This window comes from Gadus chalcogrammus, chromosome 21 (assembly GCF_026213295.1).
Source record: "Gadus chalcogrammus isolate NIFS_2021 chromosome 21, NIFS_Gcha_1.0, whole genome shotgun sequence".
Classification (NCBI taxonomy): Eukaryota; Metazoa; Chordata; class Actinopteri; order Gadiformes; family Gadidae; genus Gadus; species Gadus chalcogrammus.
In genome coordinates, this window is record NC_079432.1 from 14,719,007 (window position 1) to 14,735,126 (window position 16,120).

The 16,120-nt window shown below is 44.7% G+C and overlaps 1 protein-coding gene and 1 non-coding gene across 2 annotated transcripts in view; one reads left to right on the plus strand and one right to left on the minus strand.

Moving 5' to 3' along the window:
- Nucleotides 1–7,204: 7,204 nt before the first annotated feature.
- Nucleotides 7,205–16,120, plus strand: part of tfap2d (transcription factor AP-2 delta (activating enhancer binding protein 2 delta)) — a 13,676-nt gene continuing 4,760 nt past the window's right edge. The window contains exons 1-4 of the mRNA XM_056581756.1: nt 7,205–7,243; nt 8,013–8,531; nt 11,834–11,894; nt 15,578–15,743. Coding sequence (XP_056437731.1) covers nt 7,205–7,243; nt 8,013–8,531; nt 11,834–11,894; nt 15,578–15,743 — 785 coding nt within the window. The remainder of the gene's footprint in view (nt 7,244–8,012; nt 8,532–11,833; nt 11,895–15,577; nt 15,744–16,120) is intronic.
- trnay-gua (transfer RNA tyrosine (anticodon GUA)) lies at nt 11,603–11,688 on the minus strand. The gene is given in 2 exon segments: nt 11,603–11,638; nt 11,652–11,688. It is a non-coding gene; the product is annotated as a tRNA-Tyr (tRNA).

The window sequence follows — 16,120 nt, forward strand, 5'->3', positions numbered from 1 at the left end:
TTGTGTGTGTGAGTGTTCGTGCTTGTGCTTTTGTGTGTGTGTGTGTGTGTGTGTGTGTGTGTGTGTGTGTGTGTGTGTGTGTGTGTGTGTGTGTGTGTGTGTGGGGGGGGTTCGTTTCCTCTCTCCTCACAAAAAAAGGGTGGTAGTAGTTAATCTCCCCTAGGGCTTCTCTGTCAAAGTGGCGCACCCTTCTGGCCAGGGCAAGAACAACAACAATTGTGACGAGCAATGAGACCCTATTCAACCCAGCTGAGCACCTGAATACATCATTCAAACAGATCGATTGATACAGATGGATACTGATAGGCTTATTTTTTTGTTGTCCCAGAAGGCAGACAGACAGACAGACAGATAGGTAGATAGTACTAGATACATACATATACATACATAGAAATACAAGTGTATTGGTATATATACTGTATATATATGTACATATATATATATATGTACATATATATATATATATATATATATATATATATATATATATATATATATATATATATATATATAGATACATACATACATACATACATACATACATACATACATACATACATACATACATACATACAACATACATGCAAACAAATAGTTTGGTATTTATACACGTATGATATAGTTAGATAGATTGATGATGAATAAATACATGTATCCGTCTGTATATAGTGTGATATTGGTGAATGAGAGACGTGTAGAGACAGATTTGTGTCGTCAACGTGGCCGTCAAGCGGGGTCACCAGTTGCACCGCAGACCGTGATAATGGGGCTTATATTTAAGCAATAGATCACGACAGGTTGTGGTATGTGCTCATTATACCACTGTTAAGGGGCGTTGTCCGGCCCCGACGCGCAGCGGAGGGCCGGCGACCCCCTTCACAGTGGTATAATGAGCACATACCACTGACTGAAGTGATCTATTGCTTTTATACAACGAAAGTCATAGACACACTACATTTAAAAAGAAACCAAGAAAGTCAAAGTAGCCGTTTTATTAAAGAATACAAAAAAGTAGTCCCTCCTGGCTGCCTTCAAAATGCACGACGGTCGCTATGCAACACACTTTAGCGTCCCTCCGAGAGATGGCTCGGCTAGAGCGGTTCGCCGGCAATTTATCCTATGGAGCAGTTCACTCGCCGTGTGCCTAAGCTTTCGTTAGTCTCTCCATCGCCTTGCTCACTCCCGGAGTAACAACATTTACACCCTCTCCATCATCCAACATATGTTTTACTTTGTAACTGTTTCTACTTCCAGGCGCGGAGTGATAGGCAAACTTTCTCAAAATGATCGGGCGTCATAGCAGTTATGTATACGCTCATTATACAACAGTTAGGAACCAATCAGATCGCTGATTGGTCTGATTGGTTCCTAACTGTTGTATAATGAGCGTCTGTCTGTCTGTCTGCCTGTCTGTCTGTCTGTCTGTCTGTCTATATATAGACAGACAGACAGACAGACAGACAGTCAGACAGTCAGACAGACAGACAGATAGACAGACCGATATAGATAGATAGATAGATAGATAGATAGATAGATAGATAGATAGATAGATAGATAGATAGATAGATAGATAGATAGATAGATAGATAGATAGATAGATAGATAGATAGATAGATAGATAGATAGAGATAGATAGATAGATAGATAGATAGATAGATAGATAGATAGATAGATAGATAGATAGATAGATAGATAGATAGATAGATAGATAGATAGATAGATTAATAAATAATGTTTACCCGTACTCCCAATCTCTATATTATCTGACTATAATCTAAAATGTGAGATCATTTCTGAACGTCTTTCGAAATGGACAATTAAACATAAGCCAGCGAAAGGGTGGAACACGGTCATGATATTTGTTTATGTATCGAGTGGTCTTCAGAAACTCTTGAAATTAATATGAAGTTAATTAGTATCGACCCGTACTAGAAAACTATTCGCACACCAAAAAAACAGACAAGCCAGTCACACACGCACGCGCGCGCGCGCCCCCGCTGCTGATCCGCCAGCTGCTCGGGTTCAGTTTAAGAGAACCGCGGGATCAATGCTAAAGCATCGGTTATGAGGCGGTGGCTCAGGGCCTGATTGTCTATTAAAAATAAGGTACATCATTGTCCGTTTAAAGCCCCCTATGCCATTTATTGATCGGTTGGATTGAATGACCCTCATTCAGTTGGGACATTTCAGACATCTGATTTCAACTTTATTTAATTTTTTTCCTCTTTTCAAGAACAAAGGCAAGCGATGGGAATTTTGGTCAGATAATAAGCAAGAAATATTAATTAAGGCCTAACCCAAACATATGTATATTTATATGGAGGCCTATATTTTATGCAATCCTGAGTGTAACGCCGTATGTGTGTTATTGGGCCCCGCTTGCCGGTCAGTGGCCGTTGAACCAGGGAGGAACAGATTGTCCTTTTCATTGGTGTTGGAGGGGAAGCCTTTTGTTTTAGGGCAGCTGGCACGTGTCTGCTCTTACTCAACTTCTTAATTCAACCCACTCGTGGACTAATTAGTCTAACAAAGAAGTACAATTACAACCTAATTGAAAACACAAACGGCCAATGATACCCGTTGTTGACTCGGTGGTGTATAGCAGACATATACTTGATTTCTGACTTTCTGGGGCCCTCAAGAGGTGAAGGGCTTGAAGTAAATGTCCTGCGGCTCTTGAACTTAAGGACTTGTGTGTGTGTGTGTGTGTGTGTGTGTGTGTGTGTGTGTGTGTGTGTGTGTGTGTGTGTGTGTGTGTGTGTGTGTGTGTGTGTGTGTGTGTGTGTGTGTGTGTGTGTGTGTGTGTGTGTGTGTGTGTGTTGTTTCTATGGGCGCCCTTGGACCATACATACATCCATATTGACATTGTGTTCAGCATGATAACGTCTTAATGATCAAGCTATTTACAAACAATCAATTATTGATTCAATAAAACCTAAAACGTAGGAAACAGACTGATCGCAGCCGGAAAAAAACAACAGATTGGCCTATCTATCATATACTATTCCATTTTTTTGTACGTTTTTTTTTTCATTCTGATTGACCATAATCTTAATTTCATGGTCAGGGTTTTTAATTTGCATCCCAGATTAATAAACAGTTCTACTTTGGTCAGTGCAGGGACGCATAACGTCTTGCCGCCATCCTGTTTGTGTGGAGGTCGACCACCTGTTTCCAGACTCCTTACCTCACGCGCTGCGGAATTAATCTAGAGCAGATCTTTACAGATAACACGCCACTCAAAACGCCCCTAGCCCCCCTCCCCCTTCCTCCCAACGACTCTAAATCCACAATTAGCGAATCCATATTAGCATATTAACCTGTGGTTCCTAAGACACTCGGTTATCTAGGTCAGACACGAGCATTTTCTTAATTGCTTTTTTTTTGTGTTGCTGTTGTTTCGAGGACAAACGTCTTGCGGGCCGTTTGGTGCGGCGCTGCGGTCACTGTCAAAGTCGTTATCACGGCTGGCCGGCCCGGGAGGAAAGGTAGGCCCATCGGTCCGTTAACGGACGCCCTCGGGCATATGAATGGGAATACAATGTTTGTGAGGGTGTGGAAGGGGCAGCGGCTGATTGTTATTTGCCCCAAGTCAGACACGCACCAAGGCCAGCAGCCCCTGTGCGCAACAGGCATAGCAAAACGGAGCCCATATCAGCCCTATATAGCTCCAGAGTGGGCTGGATGGGCCTGTACTGCTTTTGGGGTTAGGAGTGGATCTTCTTTATTAGAGGCTGGTGGATCATGTTGTTATTTAAATAACCATTATAGTAGGGATTCTAAAATATTTAAATGGTGAGGAAGAGGTGCCACGCGATCAGTTTATGTTAATATGAAGTCAAAACGATTACAGGCATATATGTCTTTGTGCCAGCGGGCCAGATATCCAGTCGACGAGAGCCTAGGTTAGGCCTACCAGCGTAGAGCCTTTAATTGTACTTATTTTTTGAAGGGTTTTGCGATTAATAGCCTATTTAATTAAATATTTGTGAATTGTTTTCCTTCCATCATTTAAAAAGTTAGATAAATGGGACGTAAGCTTATGCATGGGCTGCGCCATAATTATTTTTGACTTTTTATTGTATAGTTTTGCACGCCTCCCATCCACTGCATCCGACACATTCCCAGCCTCGAAACGCTTGTTGTTGAGGCTCTTACAATGATTCAGACGTATCAGTGCGGTTGCACGGTCTTCCGGTGTCCATCTCCTCTCTTGCCTTTGGGCGTATACAGTAGGAGAGGTTTCAGAGGGGTTTAGGGGCCGTATCGCTCAGCCCTTTCCCTGGCTCCGGGGCGGCAGATGGACTTGGCCCTACCCTGAGATCACTGCGCATCTGCTGCTGCAGGGTGAAGCGGCGCTAGTCGCCGGCGCTAAGCCCCATTATCACGGTCTGCGGTGCAACTGGTGACTCCGCTTGACGGCCACGTTGACGACACAAATCTGTCTCTACACGTCTCTCATTCACTAATTTCATACACTGTTACTATGGTTGCTCGGTCTGAATAACCTCACGCCCTACCCCGGGAATTGGTATAAACGAATAATAACGAATATTTATTTAATTGTTTTTGTTTGTTGTTAATTCCGACCTTTCCACTTTATTAAAATAAAAAGACGTTCGAAACTTGTTGAAAAGTGGAATCAACTGCAACACAGTGTAAATGGCTTATTCCTGTGGCAGTGTGGTTCATCACTGTCAAAAGGTCAGCTCAATTAGCATCGTGATTGGTGGGCCTGTTTGCCCCCACCCCATACGGGCTGTGTGTTGTTGTTGATGACTGTTACCGGTCTAAGCATTAAGTCCACGAGGAGCAGGAACAGATGGGTGGAGAAATTGTTCCTTAATTAAAGTGCAGTCAATAACAGCGTCACGGCGTCGGCGCACGGGGAGACTTTGCATTTTAATAACACAGAGTCTCGTTGGTTAAAGTAACATGCGTGAAAATAAAAAACGTCCAAAAGATCCCCGGTTGGGACCCGATTCAGATATCCATCGATCGGTCCCCCCCCATAGGCCTCCAGACATACACTGCTTTGTAGATGACGTCGACTGGAGGCCTAGAGAGGAGAAAGGGGAGCGCGCGTGCATTACACGCTTAGCACTGTGCGCGCCCAGAGTAATAACACTCTGAGATAATTCGGGTTAAAGGAAAAGCTAGAGGGCTTTTTAAACACTTTGAAAGCGCCCTGTCTGCCTCGCTTTCTCTCCCTCTCCCAGCCTACATCCTCCTTCCGACGTCCTCGCCTGTGAATGCGCACGGTGGCGGCGCGCGTGCTCGGGCGCGCGGTTCTGCACGTTTCCTGGTAGGATAAGCGAGTGATGAAGCAGAGAGGCTCTCGAGCTCCGCTCTCCTCTTCACTTCACTCCTCTCCCCCTTCCCGCGTCGCTGCTCCTCTCGCGCTGTCTCGGCAGAGCGTGACCGGAAGCGCTGTTCTCATTCGTTTGGGAGCCTATTAGGTGTCTGGCTGCTTTGCGGATCGGTTGCATAGCGAAGGGTACTGGTTCTGTAGCTTAGCACACGTCGTTCTCCTGCTAGCACACAATGCTATTTAATAATGGTATCTATTTGTTTTCACCCATGGATATGTATGCCTGGTCTATAGTCCACTTTGATCTGACGTGCCCATGGGCATGTAGGCCTATTCAATTGGTGGTTGAGATGAGAAGCTGGCGTTGTCTCATGGTTATTATACATGAGACAACATAGAGGCTTAATCAAATCTTCCTCTCCCTCAAACAGCCCTATAAGGGTCGTGTTGAGTTATCTGATGCACCTCGAGCGCAGCGGAGAGCACGCGAGACTGGTAATCGCGCGGAGCAAAGTGAATATTAAAACAGCGCGAGCCCTGGAGCCTCGATGCAGACACCGAACCACAACAATACAAATGACGGGATGTGTCTGTCGTGTTAGCACTGTCAGAGTGGAACCGGTGATTTAATTGATGAAAAAACGAAGATAAGCCGAAAACAATTAATCAGAAGCCCCTTAAATGCTATACTTACTGCAAAATTAATGAGGCGAATTATGGCATGTTTTACTATTTCCCTCGATAGGCTTAGGCTATATAATAATGATAATATATAATAACAATTGTAGGCCTAATCATAATCATCATTTTTATAATATTATTAATATTAATACTACAATTAATAATGTTAATTAATATTATTATTACACAATATATATAATAATATAATATGATAATAATAATAATACATTAACATAATAACCACAATAATAATAGTCTGTATGTTAATATGCTAAAAGTCACGGATGTGGTTGAAAATAAATCAAATAACATGGCATAGCTTGCTAGCCAATTGAAAATGAATTCATAACACACATGCTTTTATATGTAGGCTTAGGCCTATTTGTGACAAATAACCCCCGGTAAATATGAATAAATATGGATAAATGTTAAATTCTGAATCAAATATTGTATTGTCTATCTATAAAACGTAAATCTTCCAATAGCAATAATGAAACCCTGCCTGTCTTTCTGAAAACGTTACGTTTCAAAAGATGTAGGCTATAATATCCTTATAATCATTAAATACCAAAAGATGTACTAAGAAAAACGAAAAAGGTCCTTCTTAATGTTCTTCTCTAAAGAAATATGAAAATATATATCTTATATAAATGAGTCTCATATTGTTTGTACCTTATTATTATGAATGATTAATATCTCAAAACAGACTTACATTTCTGTAGAAAATCCATAGAATGTGTAAAATGGTTAGGGAAAGCGGTGATAATTTAAAAAAGGAAATGAACCCCACTGAACGACGTATGAACACAGAAACTGGTCAAACTCAAAATGTCCACAAAAGCGTAGAAAAATGTTGAAAGAAGAACTTGGTTCCTTATTAAGGCGAAGATACAATATTTATTCCTTGTCTCCTGGGATGCTGCGCTCCGTCTATTGTCCTCCCATTCCTCAGTGCTGATGCTTAATTTTCAGAACTTCTATATTACCAAGGGACCTACGACATCAGCCGAGAAATACCCTGCAAGTACAAAATCCGTGAGCCAGCCCCATCCGTGCAGAGGGGAGACGCTCGCTTTCCGTCAGCTTTCCGCCGATACCGAGTGTGCGCGTGGGACTTATTTTATTTCTCTGGGTTTTTTGGATTTTAAAGTATTTTTTTACATTTCGATCGGCGAGGACGGAAAAGAGTCACTTTGGAAAAAAAAAAGCACAATGTCAGCAACCTTTCCCGGACTAGTCCACGACGCCGAGGTAATTAATTGCACTTTGCTTAATGTATCGTTTGATTTCTAAACAACTATATCCTACCTTTAATGAAAATGCACATTAAAATTAAACAGCGACGCTTTCATTTAATTTCACAACGATTTCCAGAAATGTTATTTATCACCTCGCGAATTGATGGAGCAAAATGTGTAGTCTGAGGTGCGGTCGCTCCACACTGGCGCTGCCGGAGCGGTTTGCGTTTTTATTAGAGAGGGTAAAAAAAGCAGGGATTGTGTGGTGCACGGTGTAGCTGTAGTGTGATTACAACATCTCAGGACTGAACTCCTCGTTCCTCATCCACTATGGGAGCGATAGCTGGCCCACTACATTTGCCAACAGCTCGAAAATAATAGCATATAACAGGGAGACGATTTAAAAATTTGCAACGAGTGACAGCCCCCCCCGTCCCCGTCCCCGTCCCCCATCCCCGAAACAAAAAAAGACAGAACGAAAAGAAACGAAGGGAAAAAAACACACCAACGGTGTCTCCAGTCGGCGTGCCTTCACCTCCCGGGTGCGGTGCGGAGATGACACCTCCTTCAGGTGGTTTTAAGGAAAGAATCCCTTTGAATGTGTGGCGGTGGTGCATGTGTGTGTGTGTTTTTTCCTTCGGGTCTGTTTGAGTGTGTTTTGGGAGGCAGGGTTGGAAAAAAACACCGCGACTCCACTGAACAGAGAGCAGAGAAGACGCTCGCTGCACTGAACGTAAATGACAATCGCTCACACACATTCCCCGTGTCTTTACCGCTCGCAGATACGTCACGACGGATCAAACAGCTACCGCCTGATGCAGCTGGGCTGCCTGGAGTCCGTGGCCAACTCCTCGGTCGCCTACTCCTCGTCCTCCCCGCTCACCTACCCCGCGGCGGCCGCCACGGAGTTCGCCTCACCCTACTTCTCCGCCAACCACCAGTACACGCCCTTACACCACCAGTCCTTCCACTACGAGTTCCAGCACTCCCACCCCGCGGTGGCTCCCGAGGCCTACGGGCTCAACTCCCTGCACTCGGGCCAGTACTACCAGCAGATCCACCACGGGGAACCCGCCGACTTCATAAACTTGCACAACGCGCGCTCGGCGCTCAAGTCCTCGTGCCTGGACGAGCAGCAGCGGCGCGAGCTGGGCTGCCTCGACGCCTACAGGCGCCATGACCTGTCGCTGATGACGTCACACGGCTCCCAGGCCTACGGCGTGGGCATGCACCACGCGGACCAGAGGCTACTGCCCGCCGCCGGCCTGGGGCTGCCTCCGCCCGGGGCAGACGACATACAGGTACCTCCTTGGGTCTTCCTTTGCCCTCTCACTGTTCCTTTATCCTGTATCTCCACCTGTCCTCCCTCTCAGTGCCGGTCCAATGGTCGACTACCGCCTAAAGGCGACCGGGCCCCGCCGCTTTACCCCCGTCCTCAGCTTCCATCGTTCAGCCAGGCCAGTCCACTAAGCACACCTGACCTGTAGCGTCGGCTCATTTTGCCCCCCCCCCCCCCCCCCCCCCCCAGTCCCTGAAGCTAAACCCAAATGCCCAGTACCTTACCTCTGCAGCCATATTCACACCGCCCCACGTGGTCTGCAACCCGTCTTTTTCAGGATACCCACGTTATGAATTCCAGATATCAGGCAGAGAGACGCACCAGATGCTTGGTGGCCGCTTTATTATATTATCTTTAGACTGACCAGGGGCCATGGGCTCACGGCGACACCTGAAAAGCGACCAGCCTTCGTTGGTACATTGAATTGGGTCAAATGGCTTGGTATTTCAAAGCTTGTTAAGATAAAGTATTTTCGATGTGTTTGGGATAAAATAGCAAATGTGTTTCATTCAGGGATGGAGTCAAGTCCACACGGGCCGTGCTGCTGAAAGCGCAGCCCTTTCTAAAGGTTAATTGACTGGCAGTCTATACAATCCTATTGTGGGATCAGCCTTTCATATTTACCAGATTGTCACGTGACCCATATTTTACATAATTATTTTCGATGTATAGAAATGGTCGAGATGAAAACCAAGACACACTGATCGCATGTGTATGTGTGTCTGCGTGTGTGTGTCCCGCTGTCTGCTGAGGCAAAGAAAAGCCGCTGGTTCTCTATTCTCCGGTAAAGGGCGGATTAACGGATCGGGGTTCAAGGCACAATGCCCCGCTCGAGCGTCGTAAAGCACCGTAGTTTATCCAATTACAGACTTAACGTCAATCAACTTCGTTATTTATGCAGCGACATCTGAGCTTTAGTTAGAAACGTCCATAGTTAAACAAGGTTTTAACATAGGCTACTCACGAATAATTTGGGTTATACGTAGGCCTATACCGATTTTTTTCTGAAGTTCACTTGCATTGCTTGATAATTTTGTCATTTTGTGAAATGTAATATTGATGATAATAGTAATTATTATTTTATAATTATGAAAATAATAGCAACCACAACAATATCAACAACAATAATAATAATAATTATAATAATAATGATATTATTTATAGTATTAGGCTAATAATAGTACTTTTATTATTATTGTAAAACTAACAAGATTGTCAGTATGTAGACTACATTAGAATAGTTGTTAATTTGCTGTGACCATAATGATAGGATAGCAATGACAACAGATAGGCACTTAATTACAATACAAGTAACAATAATAATATTAATAAATATAATTCTCATACTAATTATTCTAATAATTCAAAAAATTCAAAAAGTTATAATAATAATATTAATAATAGCAATGCTAATGCTTGTAATAACTATACCAATACTAATACTGCATCCACAATAATTACAATAGCCTAATTATAATAATAAGATGATTGTTTATAGGCTATAATAATAATATAATAATAATAATCGGAGGAATATGATTATGGGAACAGCAGATTTATCCGGCAATTGTTTCACCTCGTTGATCATTTAAATACAAATGTAATATGGATATGCTTTATTAAATATTTGTTTCTGAATATATCCTTATAGTCGAGAATAGTTCCTTAAAAAGAGTAAGCCTATTGAACTACTATGTGGTCATATTCTAAAACAAGGTCAACACTATTGACAAACACGAAAATGTATAAACTTTACACCATCGGATATTCCGTTTTATTCCATTTTTATATATTCTTAGTTTATATTGCGGGCCTATTGTCTGCCAAACAAATGACGTCGGTTTTCAATATTCCCACACGCACACGCATGTGCACACACGCTCCTATAAAACAAGTGAGACCTTTTGAAGAAAAGGAAAGAATCGGCCCGTGAACCTGAGCTTCACGGGAGAACAGAACAGATGCGCCCGGGCCCGTGCAACACTGTCGCGTCTATAAGCGCGTAAAGAGATTTTCATGCTTAACAAAAGCAGCTGCCACACCTTTCGCTCGTCACAAAGCTAATTCATGCAAGACCTCTGCGTTTTTGTATATTGATTTTATAATCACTTTAGCTTCGGAATAAAAAAGGCTAAAAACAGAGCCGGAGTTGGTTAAGGAAGCGCTACAAGACCCTTTCAGCAGCACGTTTTATTATTTTAATCTGGGGTTCTCTGCACACGCGGGTCCAGTTGAACCAGGGACCGGCCTCGAGGCTCACACGACGGATTAACTGGTTTCTGAATAAAGGCTCGTGTTCTTCTCTCTTGATGACATTGTTCATAGCAGCGCCGTATTTACCCACATTGCGTTATAGTTATCCAGACGGTGACCATAACCATAACAGGTTACCCAGACCATACATAACAGGTTACCCAGACCATAACCGGTTAGCCAGACCATAACCATAACCGGTTAGCCAGGCCATAACCATACCATTTTAACCAGACCATAACCGTACCAGGTTAGCCAGACCATAACCATACCAGGTTAGTCAGACCATAACCATACCAGGTTAGCCAGACCATAACCATAACCATAACCATATGGTTAGCCAGACCAAGACCATAACAGGTTCGCCAGACCTACCATTACCATATGGTAACCCAGACCATAACCGGTTAGCCAGACCATAACCATAACCGGTTAGCCAGCCCAAGACCATAACAGGTTCGCCAGACCTACCATTACCATATGGTAACCCAGACCATAACCGGTTAGCCAGACCATAACCATAACCGGTTAGCCAGCCCATAACCACAACAGGTTACCCAGACCTTTACAGGTTAGCCAGACCATAATAGGTTACCCAGACAATTAAAGGTTAGTCAGACCTATCCAGACCATAACCAGAACAGGATGGGATATCAACGTCATTTGTCTTGAATGTTTAAATTCTTATTTAACAGAAGCTTTTATCCATAGCGACACGTAATGAGTATTTTATTATAATTATTTATTATATTTTATTTATTTGTCAGAAAAGATTTCACCTCCTTCGAACCGGAATTGAACCAGTGACCTAAGGATTCCCATGTACCCGCTACAGTCCTCCGCTCTACCAACTGAGCTATCGAAGGGGCTAGTGTAATACAACCATTTTACTGAAGTTGTCGTGTTGGTCTGTGTGAAGAGTGCCATTACCCATGCATAAACACACTGATGTTCTGTTCTGTGCCTTCTGACGCTGTTATTGTGGTACTAACGCCCCGCTCTCCCCCGCAGGGCTCCGTGGAGGCGCAGTGTGGGCTGGTGCTGAACGGCCAAGGGGGCGTCATACGGAGAGGTAGGGGCTCCGAGGCGCGCTCTATTGTTTTACCGCGGGCCACGAGCACACACACAGCAGCAGCTGACAAAACAAGACAGCGAACAGACAGAAACACACACACAACACCCCTGTCTCCTGTCAACACGTGTAGAGGAAACACGCCCTTTCTCTACCCTCGTGCACACACGCGGCCGCTAACACATACACACACACCATGCACGCACACAATAACACACGCACAGACACACGCACGCACATACACACGCTCACAACAATAGTCTGAAGGTGATGGAACGCGGATGCGTTTCATTTTAATTCATTAAGATGACAAACCTTGTCATTCACTTTCTACCCACACACTCAACAAATGTGTGTGTGTTTTTAAAGAGGTTTAGACAATGGGTATAATCTATGCAATGTAGGCCTAGAAAACATGCCTATGTAATCTTATATCTCGTCAGCCTTACCTTGTCAATATGCCTAAGGGCCTACACTGTCTGAGGTGATGAACTGATAAGAAGGTAGGATTTTGCAATGCAAACCAGAATGTAATTCCTTAAAAAATCGAAACCGTGCAAGGCAAATTTGCTTCAGTGTAGATCGCCTAAATGTCTAAATCAAATTAATTGTATCAAATAAATTGTTCCGGTAAATAGTTGTCACAATTTTAATAATTGTAAGTAGGAGTAGGCTAATTATCAGAAAACCAGCACTATGGTCCCAGGCTCCCAGGTACTGTGGCCCATCGCAGCCTGTACGTCCCTTCGTGTCTCGAAGCGCCCACGTGCTCAGCCTATAGGCGCGCGCTCATCAGCATCCTCTGCACGCGTTCAGCGGGGTTCTATATACTATACAATGAACCCCAGGTGGTTCTGCAGGTGAACCGACTGTTGAATGTGTTCCTGCCGACCCGATGTAGATGATGGCATCACAGGCCAACTCATTTCCTCACAAGTCGGGTTTATACCCGGAATAGATCTGCGCGCGCTCCAAAGCCGGCGAGCCTGGGCTGTTTCATTGAGGGGGCTCTGTGTCTCACCGCTACACACACACACACACACACACACACACACACACACACACACACACACACACACACACACACACACACACACACACACACACACACACACACACACACACACACACACACACACACACACACACACACACACACACACACACACACACACACACACACACACGTGTGCCTTTTCTTTTTTTTTTACCATACAGAAAAGAAGAGATGAGAGATCTGGGGTTTAATTTTTCATCAACTCCGCCTAGGTGTTGGGGCTTTCTCGCGGATTGACGCGGGAATCCCTCCGCTATCACTTTGGGTTAACGGCGCGCCGCGTTCCGCCCTGAGCTCAGCCGCGCCAACCATCACAACCAATCATCTTTGCTTTACGTCCCGCTCCAGTATCGATAGCTTCTCTCGCCTCGGGCGGACACTTTGATATGCTAATGCCGAGCGGGGCACCCGAATTCAGTGGAGATCATATTAATGTTGTTCTTTCTGACTGCGGCTTTTGGTGGCATGAATATTCACATCACCTTTTTTCAAAAGAAAAAATACTCAAGACTAGGGATCCTACTTAGTAGGAATCGTCTGTGTTTTAATCAGCCACGCATCCCTTCCTCGTCCCCCCTCAGTCGCAGCAGGCCTATCCGCGTCGCGTCTTTCTCTTCAGATGCGCTCGCGCGCCCCCGCGATTGCTCGTGCATGCGCTCGCTGAAGGCCGTTACTCCCCTGTAAAGACATTGGAGTTTGTGTGTGTTTTGTGTGGGTGGGGCTCCGCCGCTGTCTCGTGACTGGAGCGATGAACCTTGTTGTTAAATTCGGAGGAGAATGACATTTGGCCCGTCTCTCTTTTTCTTTAATTTTCGCGGCAAACTCGTAAAAGGCGCTTGATTCCGCGTGTGATCCCGCCCGCCGCTCGCGCCGCTGCCCCAGGCTACTCTCCGCTGCTTAAATACCGTTATCGCCTCTGGGCCCGCGCGCTCCACTGACTGCACTATACCGGCAATAGCTCTTTTCGATTGCCCTTGGCAACATAAAATACAAACTACTTTGAATCAAAACATTTTTAGGGGAATTAATATGATGTGAACCCACAGCTTTCAGAGACGCGCGCCCTGTCAGAGCGCGTGAGGCTGACAGACAGTTCTACCCGGAATGTGTCACAGAAAAGCCGGACTTCAGACACACAGCCGCACACGCACACACACACACACACACACACACACACACACACACACACACACACACACACACACACACACACACACACACACACACACACACACACACACACACACACACACACACAGACACACACGCACACTCAAACAAATCAAGTCCATACTCTCTATAAGCTGCCTCCCTTCTGAGCGCCTGTAGACTACCTCTGTTTAGACAGCTAGAGTGTGGCTCATTGACGGCCCCTTGTAGCCGACAGACCTCATATGGAACATTGCTGTGACGCATTGGCTCCTGGCTGCACCTTGGTTCATAGTCGAGACATTGTTTTGAGTCAATAGGGCATTTAAGACAGAGCAACATCTCTCAGTGGTGAAAGAGTACCTCCATGCCTGTGTGTCATAGGAGCCGGTCTGGGCTGAGGGCCAGCGTTCTGCTGGCACTCCGCGGCGTAGCCCGTAGCGCTGAGCCACACCGCCAGCAAACCTAAGCCAGCCAGCATCTTGTTTTTGTTTTCTTGATTCCATAATGTTTATCCGTGGCCTAAAAAACAAAGACCCTCCCTGCTGTGAGATGGGTCTGATGAGGGGCCAAGTGAAGGGGGGGTCTACTGCGCTATAGGCCTACAGAGCGGGGCCTACTGGAGGAGCTGGGACCCTCTGTCTAACATCCGGGATTAGCTCCACTCGTGCTGATCCTGTTAGTCTCAGTATTTATTTACATACCATTAAAAAGAACAGCTTAACAACAACAACAACTTAGTGAAGAGGTTTAGGCTATGGTAATAAAGGAAGAACTGTAATTGAAACATTAATTAGACGTTCAATAATAACCTAGTTCTACTTTTTCACTAACGTGCCACATCAATGTGGGCAGTAAAGTGCTGTTATTTTGTTATAACATTATTTACTTCTAAAGATTCAACACTAAATTTGTGGAGTCCAGCCTAATAATCCATATACAGCCTAACATCTTATATGAAAACATAAGACACTGACCAACAATCAAGAATAATGGAACATTAAATATGATGAATATTATAATAAGATGACATTAGACATACATGTGAATAAATATGCGATTTGGTGGATAATCGTATCCAAATTTCCTTACAATACCGTCAGTGCATAGTGGAAATTCAACCCTGGAAACTAAAGAAACTAAAGCAAACAACATGAGCTAGAATGGGCATGAAGGGTTTCCCACATTTCAGTAACATGATGGACTCCATACTGGACCTCAAGAGGATCTTGTTTTATATCTGTGATGCTCTTTATTTTAATGAGAGGCGCGGAGGAAATGTGTTCAATGCCAACTACTCCTAACTACTCAAAATCAGAAACTACATCTACAGTATACATCTACATGTTCACAAGCATGTGCCTATCCTCAAACTAACTGAATTAGTGGGAAAGGATATGGTGAACATTGCTCACAGTCTTCCCATATGTTCTACCGGTTGCTAACGTGGCCTGCGTGTGTTTGTGTCTTCTCTCAGGGGGCACGTGCGTGGTGAACCCCACGGACCTGTTCTGCTCAGTGCCAGGCCGCCTGTCGCTGCTCAGCTCCACCTCCAAGTACAAGGTGACCATCGCCGAGGTGAAGAGACGCCTGTCCCCCCCCGAGTGCCTCAACGCCTCCCTGCTGGGCGGGATACTGCGCAGGTACACACCGCACAACCACACACTGGCGCGCACACACACACACACACACACACACACACACACACACACACACACACACACACACACACACACACACACACACACACACACACACACACACACACACACACACACACACACACACACAAACAGTTTGTGTGTGTGTGTGCGTTACACACAGATATGAACATGTACACACAAATGTGCATCATCCACACACACACACACACACACACACACACACACAGACACACACACACACACACACACACACACACACACACACACACACACACACACACACACACACACACACACACACACACACACACACACACATACACAAGCACACATACAAATGCATGCAAGCGCACATG